At 55.8% G+C, this 11737-nt stretch overlaps 1 protein-coding gene across 1 annotated transcript; it reads left to right on the top strand.

Annotated features, from left to right (window-relative positions):
* The first annotated feature begins 300 nt into the window (after nucleotides 1-300).
* Nucleotides 301-3872, top strand: YIPF6 (Yip1 domain family member 6). The gene is made up of 7 exons (XM_065729223.1): nucleotides 301-387; nucleotides 865-993; nucleotides 1200-1278; nucleotides 1666-1708; nucleotides 2643-2768; nucleotides 2855-3012; nucleotides 3585-3872. The coding sequence occupies exons 1-7, from the start codon at nucleotides 301-303 to the stop codon at nucleotides 3701-3703; spliced, it is 741 nt and encodes a 246-aa protein (XP_065585295.1). The 3' UTR covers nucleotides 3704-3872.
* Nucleotides 3873-11737: the final 7865 nt, after the last annotated feature.

Genomic DNA, 11737 nt, shown 5'->3' on the forward strand with positions numbered 1-11737 from the left:
CAGAACCCCGGGAGCTGAGGGGCGGGCAGGGACGGGCACCGCTCCGCTCCGCACCGCACCGCACCGCCGTGAGGAGGAACTCCCAACGCCCGCAACGCCTCCACGCGGAGCCGCCCCCGCGGGGCCCGAGCGCTGCAGAGCCCCTCCCGGGGCCGCTCCCGGCGCCGCCGCCCCCCGCCCCCCGCCCCGGCCCTCTGTGCGCGGCAGCGGCGCCCCCTGGCGGCCGGGAGGCGCCGCGCGCGGGGCCGCGTTGCTACGGACGCTCCGGCGGCACGTGACGCTGAGGCGCCGCGCGCGGTGATGACGTCATCGCGGCGCCACGTCGGCTCTGCGGCCAAGATGGCGGCGGCGGAGGGCAGCGCCGCGGGGGCGGCGGCGGAGCCCATGGTGAGCGCGGGGCGGGCGGCCCGGTGCCCAGAGCGGCGCGGGGAGAGCTGGGGGGGGCGGGAATTCCCTCTCCCTCTGAGGCAGGAGCAGCCGCGGTGCGGGCCGTGCGCGGTGCGGGCCGCGGTGAGCCCGGCTGCGGCTCTGAGCTGCGCGGTTTCCCCGTGACTCCGTGTGCTCGGAGCCGCGGCTGTATGGGTCGCTTGTGGGGACGTGAACGAGGTTTCTGTTTGCTTCGGTTACCGCTGGTTGAGTAGGGAAGGGGAAGCAGGTCATGGCGGTACTGGGCAGAGCAGGAACGGTTGGTTTGCCCGCGGGCTGCGCGTGTTTGGCGGTCACTGCGCTCCGCCGTTGCATTATGAAGGTGGCACCTTCAGGCTCTGAGCAGCGGCTTTCACCCGATTCCATTGAAAAAGCACCGGGACTGAACGCGAGCTGCCCCGCTTTTCCCTCGTTCTGAAGGTTTCCCACAACGTGCAGTTCGCAGGTCTCGCGGATGTGTCGATATCTGAGGACATCCCGGTGGAAGGGGAGATCACTGTTCCCGTGGGGTCCCACTCCCCCGAGGAAGATTACTCCACGCTGGATGAACCTGTCAGGGAGACCATTGTGAGTCTGTGTTCTGTGCCTCTGTGATGAAATGGGGTTTGCACTTTGGCCAACTGCTGTGCAAAACCTGTTCTTTGTGCAGCTGAACTCAGCTAGTACTTCTACTTGGATGGGTGCTGTATTTATTTACTACAAATACCGCTTTACTTTTTATCTTTCTGGCTGAGATCTGTGACTTTTACATAAAAATGACTTCTCTATTTCAGCTGAGGGATCTAAAGGCTGTTGGGAAGAAATTCATCCATGTCATGTATCCGAAGAAGAGCAGCGCGCTCCTCAGGGACTGTACGTATGAGATGTCTCCCGGGTGTTTGAGGAGGGGCTTTGCCAGCATGCTGTGTGTGTGCTCGGGAAGGAGGGGCTCACTGGAATGGGGATTCAGAAGTGTCTGCTCTGTGTTCTCTCTGTTCTCTTAGAGGGCTGAATAGCAGAAAAATCAGAGGGTTAGCAAAGCTGGTTTGAAGTGGAGTATGTGTCAGAATGTGTGGAACAAGTGGCTTTAATGGTTAGCAGGCCTTAGATAAGTTCTGCAACAGTGTATGGCTTAAGATGCTAAATAGTGAAGTTGTAAGGAGATGTAATGAAAATGGTGCAGTGGCAGTTGGGAAAGGGTGTGCAACTGCTCACGTAAAAATGTCTTTCTCATATGTACGATTCTTTCTTTACCTGCAGGGGATCTTTGGGGACCCTTGGTGCTTTGTGTCTCACTTGCTCTGTAAGTAACTATAGTGACTGGATTTTTTTGTATTTGTTCTACTAATTTACACTGGGAGTATGAGAACCTCAGAACTCCTTTTTACGTGTGTCAGGATCAAGCTCTTTGCTTCTCTGGACTTCTACAAACAGTGCCTATTTCAACTTGTATATCAAATACATCTTGGACATTTGTAGCCCCGTAGGAGCTCTTAAGAAAGATCTTACCAAGAGGGATTCTGAGTCACACTGCTCTTGATTTGAGTGCATCTGTCCAACTTTAACCCTAACCTGCAGGACAGAACTTGTGTTTAAGAGAAGAACTTAGAGAGACATAGAGAGAACTGATGGGAACGAGGGGCTGTTGTAATGACTCACTGTTGGGAGATGACTGTGGCTCTCAGGAGTTTTTTGGTGCTCTGTTAAACTGTGTGTGCCTGGGGTGAGGTAGAAACTTTGACATCTGTCATCTGGGTAAAGGGTGCCCACATGCTCAGTGAGGAAACATTCAGTAAGATACTTTATCAGGAATGTGCAGTATAATTTGAATCTTCAAATCTACACATGCTTACTTTTCCGGGCACTGTGTTGTGTTGCTTGCATCCTGTTCCTGCCACAAGCTTTCCTTAAGGCAGAACGCTTTTCTCATGCGGTGCTCTCTTTGAGGGGCTTCTGTACTTGTGGTGTGCATCTTCTTGGCTTGTATCTGTGACTTTCTCTGATGCGTGTTTACACAGTCCTCAAAACAAGTGCACAAATGGACCAAAGTGCCTTCAGTTGGGCAGCAATTGTTTTCATTTCCTGTACAAAACTGAGGATACCAAAATGAAAAAAATAAAATCGGTCAGTAGTCTGACTGGGAATCAGCGTCTGCAGTTTGCCGTGGTCCTCTGCTCCAGGTCTGCAAAAACTCAGTCATCGTTTGCGATTGAGTCCTTGTGTCTGTTGTACGACAGGATGCTGCAGGGGGGATCTGCAGACAGCAAGGAGGACGGGGGGCCGCAGTTCGCAGAGGTCTTTGTCATCATCTGGTTCGGTGCAGTCGTCATCACGCTGAACTCAAAGCTCCTTGGAGGAACTATGTGAGTGCTGCTGCAGGAGCAGTTGCGGTGCTTCGTGTATGGATGTAAAGAAATGCTGCGGTCTGACTCTTCTCCTTGTGTTGTAGATCGTTCTTTCAGAGCCTGTGTGTGCTGGGGTACTGCGTGCTGCCGCTGGCGGTGGCGATGCTGCTGTGCAGGCTGGTGCTGCTGGCGGGCGCAGGGACGGGCAGCTTCGTGCTGCGCCTCGTTGTGGTGCTCGCTATGTTTGCGTGGTCCACGTTAGGTGAGCACCCATGGCTGTTACAGCACTGCTGCGTGCTCTGATGCTTAAAGGAGTAGCTCTGCCTGCGTTCTGCTGGATGGAGCAGGGGGGTTTCTGTCGTTTCAGGTGTTCCCTAGGCTGCTGCAGTACTGCAGAAGTAATCTTGCAGCCGTGTGCTGGCAGAGGCCTTTGACTGCACTCCTATTGATTTTCATAGTGATATACAAATTGCCACTGGAGGAAGGGCAGTAATTAATATCAGACTGTGTCAGATGCTAGGTATTCCATTCCATCATCAGTTATGAATACCCTTTAAAGAACATTCATTTCATACAGGTGTGTTTGAATTATTTCCTTGTTGTTAATCTGTCAGTCTGAATTTTACTACAGAATGTTAATTAGCATCTGTTTTTTATGTGACAAAATCTTAATTTGCAATTGGAGACCGTTGTTAATGAGCTGTGGTCTACTTTGTCTTCTGTCCTTCATCTTAATTCTAATCGGGATCTTAATTAAAACATAGCAGCTGCAGTGGATCTTAATCTTTCAGTTTTATGCCATTTCATGTGGTTTTTCTTCTCCTCTGTCACCAGCATCCACAGCCTTCCTGGCAGACAGCCAGCCACCGCACCGCAAGGCCCTCGTTGTGTACCCCATCTTCCTCTTCTACTTCGTTATCAGCTGGATGATCCTCACCTTTACACCTCAGTGATGTCAGATCAGAAGGGACTGTGGTACAGACTGAAGTTTTCCGTGGATGCTGCAGTTAACCGTTGGCTTTATCTCTTGTTCATTGGTAACAAAGGCTGGTCGTGGGATAAAGCCAGGGAGCTGCAAGGCTGATGGCGTGTTCTTGAAAGATACAGAAGTCTGGCTACTGAGTTTTTGTTTAATTAGCCCTGCTCTTTTGTTGTGTTGAACAAGAAGTGCACACTGTGACAGGGATGATTCTGCCTGAGGGATAGAGGGAGAGGTCTTGGGACTTCAGGAGTGTGATAGGTGAAGTTACAGGATCGCAGCACCTGGCAGGATTCCTGCTTTTGCTTGGATTCTTGCTCAGGATGAACATGCCTTACATTGCTGTTATGTGTTGGGTAGGGAAGATTGTGTTTGATTCCTGTTCTCTTTCGTTCACTGACAGAGTGGTGAAATGTGTATAAAATGCATCATAGGACTGTAAGCTTTCACTTTGAAATCAGATCTCAGCAAAAAATAAGTTGGGTTCCATTTGCTGTTAAGTAGAGCTGTGCAGAGGGGGCTGCCACTGCTCCCATTCATTAAGGGACTCTGTATTTATGTTTTGCCCATCTCAATGTCAAGAAAGTGCGTTTTAGCCAAAAGTTTCCAGCTCTGTGGCTATGCTGACTAATCCATACATCCAATGGGAGGGGGTGCTTGAGTAGACAGTTACAAATCTCTTATTACCAGATCTTAAAAGTCCTGGAACAACAGTGAAGGCTGCTTTGCTGTAGGAGCATACCTGGTACTCTGCAGATCGATTAAAAATGGAAATAGAGATGTCTGGAGAGTACAAAGTGTATCTCTTAAAATAATAATAATAATTGAGACAATGAGATTTTGGTAGGCAGTGTTCAGATGCTAACAAACCAAACCAGGTCATGGGTCCAAAGGTTTTAAAATGGGTTTAGAGGGAGGAAGGTAAATGATGAAGAAGGTGGCGGCTGTTATGAGGTGGGTACAGATTCTGATGGCTTGTATGTGACCTTTGGTTGTTTACATGGTTGGTGTTTCAGTGTGAATGCAAGCATGTTTGCATCTTGTTTCTTTGTACCTAAAATGAAATGTGAGGAATTTTTCTAAATTTTCTTTCCCAACACTTTTTATAAAAGGAGAGGGGGAGGTTTTCTTCTCCTGTAGTACATCTTCTGCCTGGAGAGCTGCACAGATGTAAGTGTGGGATTTGTATTTCAGCTTAGGGATGAAGTGAGACCCAGCACACTGCTCGCTGAAGACTGCACAGAAATCGTTTCTGTTGCCTGCTGTTCTCACAAGCACTCTGAGGGAGAACCTGGGGATGCTTTGGGGGTGGAAAAGCTGCTGTTGAAATGTCTTTTTTTTTTTTTTCTTTCTGAAAATGAGCTTTGGGTTTTCTTTCTCCTGTACTAATGCAAACAGACCTGAAAGTGATGTAAGTGGGTCCTGTTCAAGTGTAAATACACCTAATTTATATTCACAGAGAAAGTGCCGCTTCTGCTGTGAGCACTGGGAGTGCTTTGGTGTTTGGGAGGGAGCTGGGCAGGCTGGCATGGCAGGGTGGAGGAGAGGAGAGGAGGAAATTGGTCACCGCGGAGTGCTGGGTTGGTGCAGTGCCACGTGTGGGGCTGAGCACGGCCGTGCAGCTCCTGGAGTGTGAGTGAGTGTGAGTGTGCACTGCACGGCCGTGTCCCCAGCAGTGGGTGTCTGATGGAGGAGGGAATGTTTTGCACGCCCATTAAATGATTGCTGTTAAGGGATGTGATCCTCTTCTTTACAGAGTGCTGCTTTGCACTCGTTTAAATGTTGGCCCAGCTCTCTGCAGCTGGAGAGGACTGTTGAGAAGGATGACACTGCAGCTGTTGACGACTCGTTGGATTCCTTGAGGAGAAACTCCCATTTCAGCACAGGAATTTAACCATACTGCTGCAGCAGTCCTTGGGATTCGGTGTCTGGGGCACTAGCCACCCATTGGATTAATGTGGTGTTATATCACAAGGATAATCGGGGGTGCGTTTGATCGGCATCTTTATGGAAGAAAGGGAAATGATTTTAAGGAGGAATTAAACAAGATCCCAACTTTATCTCTGTTCGTTTTTGACTTGGGTGGAGGCCTGCAGTGGTTTGGTAGCAGAGCTTTTGGCTCATACAAGAAGTTGTTTTGGGATTAACTAGAGCTACTTTCCAGCTGATGGCTATGGACTTCAGTTGAGAGGTGTGCTAAACCTCAAGGGATGAGCAAAGGGAGAAAGGTGATGTGGAGGTTTGGTTTTTAGCTCACAATAGTCCTATAGTAAAGCTGTGAAAGTGGGACTTGTGCAGCGGCAGAGCTGTAGCTGGGGGGGCAGGCAGGGGGCTGGGTCATCCCGAGCTCCGTGTGTCTGGTTGAATGAAGTTATATCCCATGGTTGGAGCATTTAATGGCTCTCTCAGCAGGAGATGGGGGATGTGATGCTCTCAGCTGGGGGCCTGCTTGCTGCAGCGCACTGCCAGCCTGACCCCACGCTGCTCCAAAGCGTTTTGGGCAAGGGGATCGTAAATAATTTGCCCCTACACTGCTGTAATAATCACTTCTGGAAGAGCTCTGCTGGGAGTGGTTGGGTTAGGGTTAGACCCCCAGCAGGCAGGTGGGTCCCGCAGCGAAGCGTGGGGGGTGCACTGCAGCACGAGTGGGACGAGTGCTGTCGCTCCGCGCGACCGCGGGTGCCGGGGACACGCGTGGGAGCCTCCAGGGGCCGCTGTGGGAAGGGCTGAACGTGGAAGGCCGTTCCTCAGCTGTGTGCACGGGCTCGGTCTGGGCCAGAAGGACGGCGGGGCTCACACGTGGGTGAGGCAGAGCTCGCTCACGGCGTGGCGTGGGGCCAGGAGGGCCCGGAGGACAAACGCGTCCCTGTTCCTGCCGCGTGGCACTCGGCTGCTCTCGGTGCTGGGGGCCGTAGGCAGAGTGCAGGCGGTGCAGCCCTGGCTGCTGCTGCTAACCACGGGCACCACTGCTCTGCTCACAGCGAGGTGAACAGCACAGCACTGCAGCGACGTTCCTGAGAGGAAGGGGATCCTCCTGGAGAGTGGCACTTCTGCCGTGTACAAACGCTGCCCGTGTGCGCTGTGGGTGCTTCTCCTTCTGAGCCCTTCTCCTGTGGGGATCTGCTGCAGCCTGAACGGTTCCTGGCTGATTGCTGCTCTGTTTCTGCTGAAATGAGGCAGGAGAACAGCCCAGGTTGTGCACAGTCACACCAACACCGCTGAGAGGACTTCCAGTGATGCCATCTCCAATTTAGCAGAGCTGGGAGCTTTGCAGCTCTGTGAGGATCAGTCCTCCAAAGATTTATTTGGCTTTTGTGTATATGCTGAACTGAGTGTAAACATCAGCCAAGGCATTCAGCAATCACAACCCTTTGCAGGAAGCACAAAGGCCCGGGCAGCTGTGGGGGTCCCAAGAGCAGTGAGGTGATGCTCAGTGCTCAGCCTGGCACGGGGGCCGTGTGCCTGTGCCCCGCTGGCCGTGGCTGTGCAGTGTCAGCCCGGCCATGCTGAGCTGGGAGCTGCCACGTACAGGGGGCCGTGGAACCTGAGCTGCAGGAGAAGGGCATTCCCTCTGGCTCTGCTCGCAGCACGCACCCTTGTGCTGTATTAATAGCTCACCCGGCCTTCCTTAAAGCAGAAGCAGCAGCCGCCCTGCTGCAAATAACTCGCCTCCATCAAACACACCGTCGCCAAATGGTGCTTTTGTTGGTGTGTGTCCGTGTCAGGGCTGTCGTGTTGGATGTCACTGCTGAGCCGGGCTGGATGTGCCCACGTGTAATGGTGCCAAAACTGTGCTGCACTGACCATCAGTTGAGCTTTTGGTTCAGGGCAGCCCCATCCCCAGCACTGAGCCCCAGGGCAGCAGGGTCCCCCACGGGGCTGGAGCTGCTGCTGGGGGTGCAGACACCTCCGTGCAACCAGAGATGCTGCGGACAGCAGCACCTCCCCTGCCCAGCACAGCCCCTGCAGCTCTCCAGCACCCACCTATCAATTCAGCATTACTGAAATAAATGAGTTATTCTTCCCACTGTGCTAACAGGGCAAATGTCTGCTCTGCAAGCAGCTGCTCTCCTCCTAAACTCTGACAAATGCCTGCACACAGCAGAAAGTGGAAAATCACTGCGTGGCAATGACGTGCTGGCTGCTCACATCCCACTCCCACCTCCTGGTGCTCTGTGAGCAGCAGCGGGGGCTCCTGCAGTCATTGGGCACTGCTGGGGGCTGCTGGCCTGTGCCCATTCGTGCTTAACCACTCACTGATGGGATGGGAACAGCCCCGGCATGGGCATGCTCCCATATGGCTTACAGTGACAGAATCACAGGGAAATAATAGAAATCATGTTTGTTTTTCCCAACGTATGAGGGTACCAAAGGAGTGGTAAATGTTGGGAAGAGGTGAAGGTGTCGGTGCACCCATGTGCCAGCACTGCTCCCATGTTCCCTGGTGCTGACCAAGGCTGACGCCGTGCTGCAGCGCAGAAGGGTCCCAGATTTAACATTGCTTGGATGCTTTGGGGATGACTGGATCAAAAGGAGCTGCACAAGTATGCGGCACACGCTGCGGTTTGTCTGCTGGGCCCCGGGAAGGAGACAGCCATCCTTCTGCTGTGCAGCCGGGGTTGGCTGCAGCCCCCAGCCGGGTCCCCCCCCCAGCAGCCCACGGGCACCCCCCGGCCCCGGCTGACGCTCGGCGGGGGCTCAGCTGCCCGCAGCACCTGCTGGGTCTGCTATAAACAGCGCTGGGGGGACGGCCCCCACCGACACGGGGGGTGCTCCTGGTGTGCGATGGGGTGGCCTGGCCCTGCTGCCACCGCTTCTTCTGAAACGATCTCCCGAACCACCGTTGGGTGTTTCGGTTCTGAAGCAGCCCAATTCCGGCCCGGGGGCTGCGTGTGCAACGCCCACCGCCCGCACAGGGTTCTGGCGCTGCCCTTTGCTGTGGGCTCTCTTGCAAACTAACGCTACGTTTGCAGAATTGTTTGCAGGGGGAGGATAAGGAGCTGCGGACAGAGGCACAGTAAATGCTGGGCTGGGATTGGTGACTCTTTCCCTCGCGTTTCTCTCTGGGGGGGTCACTGCGTGGGGCTGTGCGGGGCCGGGGGCACACGGGGGCACACGGGGGCACACGGGGCCGCAGCTCAGCAGAGCCTGGGAGCACTGGGAGCCCTCTGCGACCGCTGCTGAGCTGCAGTGGGGCCGCAGGGAAATGCAAACCATCCGGGCTTGGGTTTCCAGCGCCCTCAGCGCTCCTTTGACACTGAGCTCCTGTGCCCTGCGGGTCTCTCTTTTCCTGCGCTCTTTCCAGCTGCCTGGGAATGGGGCCGCGGCGCAGAGGGGGCAGGAAGGGGAGCTGCCGCTTTTGAAAACGCGCGATCTTCAGGGAATTCCGACTGCAATCCAAACCCGCTCCCGACCAACTGCGTAACGGTGCAGCCTTTGAATCCCGTCCCGCCCCGCGGGCAGGGCTCGCCGCCGGCCCTCCCTCCTCCACCGCCGCTCGGCGCTCCCCGCAGCGCCCATGGGTGCGCGGAGCCGGGTTCCCCCCCCCCCCCACGGCGTAGTGCCGCGCTGCGCCCACCGCCCATCATGCCGCTGCTCGGCTTCGTCTGGGCGTGCTTCAGGAGAGCCAAGGTGAGGAGCTGCGTGTTTAAAGCACGCCGGGACGCCGTGCTCGGTCCCACCCTGCGCGGCCGCGGTCACGCGGCGCCGCGGGGACACCGCGCGCGTCTGTGTGCGTGGAAGGGGCTGAGCTGATGGGCTCTGTGCGCGTGGCACGAGTGCGTGCATGAGTGCGTGTGTGTCTGCGTGCTGCTGGGGCTGGAGGAGAGCTCTGCTGCGGGCAGGACGTGGCAGCGCGGGGCCTGGGAGCCGCGCTGCTCTCCCCACACGCCCTTTGCAAATCACTGGCAGCGACAAGTAGTGCCCCTGCTGCCCTGGGCAGGCACTCCCCTGCTGTGCAGAGGCAGCTGCTTCCTGGTTGTTTCTCATAACGGCCCAGATCTCTCCCTTCTCGCTACCTGAGCACCCACAGCCAGAGACCCGGAGACCTCCCCCGGCCCCGAGCACACTGCGTGCTGCAGTGGGGACACCTGGACCCCGGGTCACGCCGGGCAGCAGCTCTGGTTGTGCCGCGGCCATAGCACGCAGTGGGGGTGGCTGTGGGGGTGGAGGAGCGGTGCAGACCGTGGGCTGTGGGGTTTTTAATTTCCTGCAGCAGTTGTTCTCGTGGCATTGGGTATTTTTCATTTGGGTTTGGCGTGCACCTCCCCAAGCCCACGCTGTCTGCTGTGGTGGGGTCGTTGCACTGCGGGTGAGTGGGGTGGGTTGGGTTGGGGTGGGTTTGGGCAGCGTCAGCCCACGAGAAGCACTGCAGCTGCTCTGCAGCCAACGCTGCACACGGGGCTGTGTCAGGCGTGGGTCTGCGTGCTGAGCGCCGGAGGAATGCGCTCTTCCCTGGGGCTTCCAATGCAAGGCTCAAAATAGTTGTGTCTGTTGGGTCTAAGAATGACATTTGTGAAATTCATTAATAGCATTACTAGCTATCTTGTCTCTGCTGTCTCCAGAGAGCTCAGCAGTGCTCTTAACCCTCTGCATCCCTGCGAGCTCAGCGCTGAGGGCTCTGTGCTGGGAGCTGAGAGCAGCAGAGCTGCCCGCAGGGCCCTGTGCAGGGCTGTCCTCACTGCCCCAGCTGCTCATGTCCCCGTGTCCCTGCTTCACCCCCATCTCCATGCAGGGGCACATGGCAGATGAGGCTCAGGAGCTGTGTGGTGTGTGGTGGTGACACTCTGTGCTGGAGGGCTGTGCACTGCCCCATGAGGATGAGCCCTGGGGGATGGGGATGGGGTTCCCTCCCAGCTCCTGGCCGTGGGGAGAGAGGAAGGGTGCCAAAATAGGGTTAAGCAGAGCAGTGCTGCCCTGCAGTGCTGGGCTCAGCAGGGCTGGGAGGATGTGATGGAGGATGTGGCCGCTCCTTGTTCCCATTGCGGTAAGAACATTGCTGATGGCCTCGTGCAGGCCGAGGGCTCTGCTTCAGCCTTCTCTTCTTCTCTTTTCCTTTTTCTCTCCCTGTGTCTGTGATGCTCAGCTGCACACTATGGAGTGCAGAGGGATTTCTGGAAGAGGCAGAAAGGTGTGGGGCTGTCAGTGGGATTAAGGCTTTGGGGTCATGTGAGGTGGAGCTGCTGCCAGGCAGGAGGTTCGTTGGGGAGCAGAAGGTGCTGAGGGCAGCATGGAGGGGATGGGAGGGCATGCCCGGAGTCTCCTAAGGACAGGGCCTTACTCCCCTCCCTCCCTTAACCTTCTGCAACTCTCACTGCCTCTGTGGGCATCGCTTCCTGGGGGCTGTGGGCAAAGGAGAGAAGTTCTGGTGATCTCTCACCACCCACACCCTGCAATCATCCCCCAGGCAGGTCTGAATGTCCTGGGGTCGCTCCCTCTGCTCCAGCTGTTCCTCGTGCCCCAGCAGATCATCCCAGGGGGTGCTGCTGCTCGGGACCGCAGCCCCTTCGTGCTGTTCTGCTCCTGGAGGAGGCCCTTAGGGCAGCAGGTCACTGCAGCAGCTGTGCTTCTGCCCTCGGGGCTGAGGCATTCTTCTGGGATTTGTCTCAGAGAGTGCTGTGCACACCACGGTGATGCTTTCCACCTAAACCCTACAGTGTGTGTGGAAGAGGCTGAGCCCACGGCCCCATCTCACTGCGTGCCCGTGCTGGAGCTGCTGCTGCCTTTGTGTGGCCGTGCTGTGCCCGCAGGGAACCCCGTGCTCACCTCCTGCTCACGGCCGCAGCACTTGGAGCTCACGAGCACTTGTTGCCCTCTGTAGCACAGATCAGACATGGAGCCCCATGTCACCTCCTGCCCCCCCCCACCCCCATGCTGCTGCCCGTGTCCCTGAGCCCAACTGCACGAGGAACACGAATCATAGGACATAGGAATCCACGAACGTGAAAATTAAGAAGACAACAAAATGATGCACGCTCTTTCTTCTTTCTTTTCACAGTGCTTCGCACGG

Source organism: Cyrtonyx montezumae, unplaced genomic scaffold (assembly GCF_038088225.1).
Source record: "Cyrtonyx montezumae isolate F1298 unplaced genomic scaffold, pur_monq_1.0 scaffold_11, whole genome shotgun sequence".
Taxonomy (NCBI): domain Eukaryota; kingdom Metazoa; phylum Chordata; class Aves; order Galliformes; family Odontophoridae; genus Cyrtonyx; species Cyrtonyx montezumae.

Bases quoted from the DNA above. Each gene is read 5' to 3' on its own strand.
- YIPF6 (XM_065729223.1), top strand. From the start codon at position 301: ATGACGTCATCGCGGCGCCACGTCGGCTCTGCGGCCAAGATGGCGGCG. The intron at 388-864 runs GTGAGCGCGGGG...CACAACGTGCAG, and splicing joins GGGCGGCGGCGGAGCCCATG to TTCGCAGGTCTCGCGGATGT. The intron at 2,769-2,854 runs GTGAGTGCTGCT...CTTGTGTTGTAG, and splicing joins AAGCTCCTTGGAGGAACTAT to ATCGTTCTTTCAGAGCCTGT.